At 33.4% G+C, this 6,958-nt stretch overlaps 1 protein-coding gene across 2 annotated transcripts in view; it reads right to left on the bottom strand.

Annotated features, from left to right (window-relative positions):
* Positions 1-3,294: 3,294 nt before the first annotated feature.
* The window catches only part of TMEM126B (transmembrane protein 126B), a 5,985-nt gene continuing 2,321 nt past the window's right edge, over positions 3,295-6,958 (bottom strand). Inside the window, exons 2-6 of one of the 2 annotated variants that reach the window (XM_025042850.1) lie at positions 6,765-6,933; positions 6,332-6,453; positions 5,075-5,268; positions 3,897-4,008; positions 3,295-3,638 (exon numbers count right to left, since the gene is read on the bottom strand). In XM_025042850.1, the coding sequence (XP_024898618.1) occupies positions 3,455-3,638; positions 3,897-4,008; positions 5,075-5,268; positions 6,332-6,444 (603 nt within the window). In that variant the 5' untranslated portion in view covers positions 6,445-6,453; positions 6,765-6,933 and the 3' untranslated portion in view covers positions 3,295-3,454. The remainder of the gene's footprint in view (positions 3,639-3,896; positions 4,009-5,074; positions 5,269-6,331; positions 6,454-6,764; positions 6,934-6,958) is intronic. The other variant, XM_006926671.3, reaches the window with a different exon arrangement.

Below are 6,958 nucleotides of genomic sequence, written 5' to 3'. Positions count from 1 at the left end.
GGATTATGTATCTTTAGAAGAATCTTTTTTTTTTAATGAGCCTTAGGAAGGTGAATGAACAAATGCTATGAACTTCAGCTGCATTTGTATAATACCATCTCTTCATTATATTACTGCTTAAACTTGGAAATTCAAATACTGAGTAGTTTACACAAGACAATACAATTGTACAAAATCAGGGAGAAAATTAATGCAAACAATAAATTGCAAGATATACAATGTGATGCAATAAAATATAAAAGCAAGGGGAAAATAACATGGTTAAGGCAGTTGGGCAAAATGGGGGAGAAAAGGCAAAAGAGAAAAGAAGTTCTCATAGTAGGGACTACATCTTAGTCATTGTTATACACCCATTTAAGGAAAATAGACAATGTAAACACATTTATTAGCACCTCTACATGCCAGATGTGGTATGGTATGGTATGGTATGGTATGGTATAATTCCATGCCCTTTAATCTTTATAACTTCACTGCAAAGCAGTTATTAGTATGTGTTAAGAGGAAACATAGTCAAAAAGTTTAGGTAACTTTAGGTCTTGAATCAATATTAGCTGAATAAGTGAATACGTATTTATTTAAATAAAAGATATCTTATGTATTTTCTTTGCTGTGCCTTATAATCTTTCCTAGAAAAATGCTAAACTTATAATGCTAGGGAAAGGACTATAAATGCAGTAATAGCAACAGTAAACAATAATGGCAGTAACACATAGACTTCTTGTTTTAATCTTGATAACATTGTAAGGTAAGTACACTCTTTATTTTTCATTTTACAGATGAGGAAACTGAGGTGCAAAGAGGTGAAATAGCTAGTTTAAAGTAATCCTGTTGTAAGTAGTGAAGCCAGGATTTGAACCTTGAGGGCAGAGCTCCAGGCTGTACACCATACCTCTGAATTATGTTGCCTCTAGTTCCTTGCTGCCTTTCTTCACTGTGGTTCACCTATCTTCACTTTTGGGCTCAGGCCCAGATCAAGGTTTCCCTAACTTCCCTGTTTCAGGCCTTTTAAAGCCCCTTTGGCAAGCACTGCTTTCCAAAGCTGAAGGAAAATGTTGATAGAATTCCAGCTTTTTCTGCTGTAGAAAAGGCAAATTGAAGTCATGGAGTTAAGGTGCAGATCTCTTCAGCTTTCAGATGGGAGGGGAGGTGAACATAAGTCAATCTTGCTGTCTTTCCTAGATTACTAAAGCATATGAAGAAATAAAATATCCAGAATTTATAGAACTTCTACATAAATCAGTTAGGCCAAAGACATGAACAGAAAATTCACAAAAGAAAACAAGATGCCAATATCTTTAAAAATCAACTTTAACTAGATTCATTTGTTTGTTTATTTATTTATTTTTGCCTCAAGATTGGCAAACTTTAAAAAGATCGATGTGGCTGAAGTGAGGGAAAGACAGTAACAATGTGGGAGCGAGGGACAGTGAAAGTAGTCGGTTGGTGGATTGTAGGTTCTAGTGAGGCTGAAGCAGAGCTGGAGTTGTGGTGTGAAAATGAAATGAACTAGAAGGACAGGAGGCAGTGATCAGAAAATAGGATTTTAAAATTGAGACTGTGGAGAATTTGAATGTATTGATAATGACAAAGTCTAGAACAACCTAATGCCATAAAAATATAATGAGAGTCACATATGTTAATGTTAAATTTCCTAGTAGCCCCATTAAAAAAGCAGGTAAAATTAATTTTAATGTATTTTACTTAACCCAATATATCCAAAGAATAAGCTTTCAACATGTAATCAAGAGCTTAACTATTCATGAGATAGTTTACATTTTTACATAGTAAATGTTCAAAATGTATTTTGAACATTTCAAAATGTTCAAAATGTATTTCGAACATTTCAATTTAAACTGTTTACAGTTCAAATGCTCAGTAGCCATAAGTGGCTAGTGACTATTATATTGGACAGCATAGGTGTAAAGTATGACGGTGGAGATAAGTAGTAGGGTAGAGACCAAGGTGCTGGAAGGGTCATCTATGTGAATACTGGAATCATCGAGAATGTTGTCACTAAAAAGGATGTGTTAGACCTATATGTGTTGAGTTGTAAAGATCTCCATGTCATATATAATGAAGTGAAAATTAATTTCTAGAATAATATGTATGGATAATATAATTTATTTAAAAATATATATAAATTACAAAAGAATATTGCAAGGAAAAGGGGCATGCTAACTTGGTAGTGGTTACCTCTGGAGAACTGAGTAGAAATAAGATGAAGTGGGAGTGAAGGGAGACTTGCTCTGTATAGCAAGTATACACACACACTCACACTTCTGGATCATTTGTCTCACAATGAGAAAGTATTTGGGTACTCATATAATAATTTTTTAAAGAGTTAAAATATGAATGCCATTGTTCTCTAGTTATCTGTTTGACTTGATTCACCCCCCTCACCCCTTTCTTGCATAATTTGCCCTTTCCTCAGAGTTTGAAGTATGATGAATTATTCTGCGAATATAAAACTGGTTGGCTAACAAGACTTTTCTCCCAATAGCAAAAGAGTGAATTTATTTCACTGTTATATACCATCCCATAAAGTACCTTGTTGACTTCTATCTCTGCTTTGGGTTGTTTGGGGCCTCAGATGACCATATCTTTAATCTCAATTAGAATATAATTAAGACAAGAAAAATGAGCTGTGGGGTTTCATTTTGTGTCTGATTCTTTTCATGAGTCTTCATTTCCTGAGCCAAGATACATGTGTAGCTCAGGAATGCTCTAGCATACTTAAAGAAGCATGCTGTGATTTCTTTCTTTAGATTTTAGGACTGTTTAAGGCAGAGACTGAATCTTTGTACCCCTGGTGCCTATATGAATGCACTCAATACATGTTCTTTAAACAGCATAGTGAAAATAATTTATTAATGATAAGCTAGTAAGTATACTGAATCAAAGTTTAGAGTAGGTAGGGTAGAGATAGCTGTATGCTATTTCTATATTTTGCTTTCTTATGAACTTTCAACTTCTTCAAAATTTAGACCAAATGTCACTTTTCTCCCCATAGTTTTCTCTCCTGCCCAAGTAGTTAACAGCTGTGTCCTCAATGTGCCCACAGAACTGTGTGTATACCTCTCAAGCTCTCTCATGCTATGTGTTTGCATTTTTAATTTCTCTTCTAATTGTGAGTTACTTCTGGTAAAGACTATTTCTTGTTAGGTATAACACAGTGCCTGAGATGCAGCAGATGCTTAATAATGTTTGATGAATGAATAAATATATAAATGTATAGATCAGAACTTGAGGCCTCAAATCCATTTCCACATACAATGAGAAAAGACAAAACTTACATTTGTTTATTGAATTACTGAATATTTATTGAGTGCCTGCTATATACTAGGCAAAAAGAACAGAAATCAATTGCTCAGTTAGTTTTAACTCTTTCAGTAATGTCTGAGTCCTCATCACAAAAAAATCCATTCTTCTGATTTAGTAATTATTCATTGTTCAGTTAATCTTCATGTACAATTTTTTCACGTGTACTTTCAAATACTGCATAATGTTGTAGACCATTCAATACTCCAAAGACTGTCTGAAAGATTAGAGGAATCACCATTGCTTTTATCTCTGTTTGACAAAGCATCAGCCAATACAGTAAAACTCTTCCTTTCGGTGGCAGTGGAACAGTATGATATCTAAAAAGAAAAGAGTTAAGCACTCTCCTGGATGCATATTCTATGAAAAATCCACTGATTTCTCCTAAACTGATAATTTCTATTCTAGGTCTTTCATGTAGCTAGCAAAAAAGGTTAAGTTAGCTATTTGAAATACCAAACGAATATATTTTGATTAAAATGTGTCATTGGCAGCTAAAGAATAAGGAGAGTTTACTAATATTAAAAAATAAATAAATAAAAAAGGAAGGAAGGAAGAAAAGGAACAGACAGACTTACTTGACTGCCAGACGCCCATTTTTAGAAAAAGCTAAACCACTGGGATATAGAACACCACATACTATGCCAATCAGTGAGCTTCTCAGAACACAATTTTCCTGGTTTATATTACCTGGAAAACAAAAGTAAATTTGGTCTCCCTTTAAAACTCAAGATAAACATTAAGAAAGTCTTATGCCCTCATAGAGTAGTTATCTGTATTGTCTTCAACCATGGTTTAACAGCAGAAAGAATATTACAAATTTAGTCTATGGCACACAATAGACTAAATGCACCACATTTAAACATGTTTTTATTTACATAAGGAGAGTTATCTCTTGCACATGTGGTTGTTGCAGAAGCAACTTCGTAATAAAGAATATTAAACTAGCAGAGCAGACATCTGGATTTTAGGTTAATACATTCTTATTGTTTATGTGTCAGGCAGGTGCTAGGGACACAATGCTGCATAAAAGAGACCCAAACTCTGACCTTCAGGCCAGTCTACTGGGAAAGACACTGGACAAATATCTAAATGAATAATATTAAATATACACAATGCTTTGAAGTTAAAAGGAATAGAGAATGTATCTAGAAACCTACCCTACCCCGAGAGAATCAGAGGTTTCCCTGGGAAAGAGATATTTAAGCAGGGACCTGATGAACAGAGATCAGAAGTTCCAGCAATTAGTAGCTGTGAAACTTAAGAGGAGAAGAAAGGATATAACACTAGAAGCCCATAATATGCCAGCTACTATGTTAGGCATTTAACATACATTATCTTAATTCTCACAACAATCTTCCGAGGTAAGTACTATTAGTCCTAATTCATAGATAAGACAACTGAGTCTCAGGTTAAATGACTTGCCCAATGTCACAAAACTTAAATTGTAGGATCTGAAATCGTGTGTAGTATGCCAAAACCTGCTTCTTTCTTGGTGTTATTTTTGTTGTTCTTAGATTTGAACATGTCTGTTTTTGTTGCTTATCTGTAAAAAAGAAGACACAATACTACTTGTCCCGCCTGATTAGTAGGAATGTTGTGGCGTTGAAATAGGATAATATATGTGAAGGTACATTGTAAGTAGTAAAGCAATACACACATGCTAGGGATTATTATGAGCGGTAGCAACAGTGTATGTTAATGAGTAATTTTACTTAGACATAAACACATTATACTTTAATGAATTTAAATTTACCTGAATACAAAGCGTCTGTTACAAGGAGCTTATAAGCAACTACAGTAGACAAAAATGGAAGTGTAGTCAATGATGCATATGTCTTCAGAGCATCATGTTTAACCTTGAAGCAGTGTCTGAAAATGAAGTTTGCCAACATTCCAGAGAAACTAGCTGTTGTTCCAAAGACCACTGTTCCATATATATTTAAAGTCCTAATAGGAAAAACAAAGAAAAAAAATTAAGTTTAACCTAATATACTCCTAATGAATATATCCTTTCCTGGATAGTCATTTGTTATTACATATTTATTCAACATCAAATATTTCTTGAGCACTTACTATGTGGAAGGTATTTTCTATGTGCCAAGGAAGAGGCAGTGAAAAAAACTCTTGCTCCTCATGGAACTTGCATTCTAGTCAGAGGATATAATTCTCTTTCTGAGAATATTTAGAGTGGTTCTAAAATGGAGCTCTTTTAAAGAGAGAATAAATTTTGCCATTAATAAATATGTATATATTCCAACATAGCCAAATTTTATGAGCTATCGAAATCCAAAAATACTGCTCTTGCTACTAAAAAAATTAATTTGAAAAAGTTGATTATATTTGGCTAGGCCTTCTAGAAAATTACTGTTTAATTAGTCCAGATATATTTAAAATAATTGAAGATTTCCAAAACTTCATCCAAAGAAATTTACTAGATCTAATTTTACTTATTCTGACTGATACCTAAATCTAAAATGTCTAAGGTCTAAGATCGACATATTTTGATCTTATTTTTGAGCTCTAATAATCTAAAAGTCAAAATGGTAATGTGAAACTGTATGTACATCATGGGATCTGTATTTCTTTTTCTTGAACTCAGCACTGTGGCTGAGGCAATCAGTTACAAACTGAATTTAATTATAATTGATAATCAGTTAAATATAAGTAGCTCCCAAAATGGTATTCTCCTAATTACTTTTAATTTTAAAATGTTTATTGCACAAGAAATATTTCTTGCAAAGAATTTCAGTAATAATTTTGGATATTTTTTAAGAAGCAAAAGAAATTAAAGAAATTATTCACAACCCCAATATTCCAACAAACCATTATTTTCATCTGCCCATGTTTCCCTTCAGTTCTTTTTTTAAAAAAGCTTTCTTCATGACCAACTCAATAAAGTTAATAAGATCTTAGATGCCCAGAAACAATGGCAATACAGAAGATCTGCAAATAAAGGTGTTTTCTTTTTTTTCTTTTTTTTTAAGATTTTCGATCTGGGTGTGTCTCTTACTTTTCTGTTCTAAGATATTCAATTTTTTTTTCTATGATTTCGATGACCATTGGTCTTCTGAGTTTTGCATCTCCTAGAGAAAGACTGGGCTGACCATGTGTGTATGTTGTCATCTTGATGTCCTGGAAAACACAAAATTCCAGCACCATAATAGCTAATGACATTAATATTAAATCTTAAAAATTCTACAGATTCCGATTAAAAAACATTTAGACCTTAGTAATGTGTCAGATACTGTCATCTACTTTCGCATACATTGTTAATAATTCAGTCAATGTTTAGTGAGCTCTTATTATCTGCTAGACTATGGCTTTTTGATTCACACAAAATTTTGAGAAATTGGCAAGATAATGATCATCTCTACTTTAAGATGAGAAAATGAGGTTCAGAAATGCTGACTTGCCTTAGCACTTAGTGTAGAAAGATAACTTACTGAGATATTGAGTTTTTATTTTTCTTACAGTTCTCCCCAAAGGTAGCCAGGCCCTTTGTAGTTCTTGCTCTAGCTTTTCAGAGCTGGAAAAAAAACAGTAGCTACTTGCTGACAACAATATCCTGTTTCATGAAAGCCTGAGCTCATTTTGAAGATTATGTTGAGTTTCCTAGAGAGATGGGAGAGAGCAGTGA

Source organism: Pteropus alecto, unplaced genomic scaffold, assembly GCF_000325575.1.
Source record: "Pteropus alecto unplaced genomic scaffold, ASM32557v1 scaffold7, whole genome shotgun sequence".
Lineage (NCBI taxonomy): Eukaryota > Metazoa > Chordata > Mammalia > Chiroptera > Pteropodidae > Pteropus > Pteropus alecto.
The sequence above is the reverse complement of the archived record's forward strand: the minus strand, read 5'-3'. Positions and strand labels throughout refer to the sequence as shown.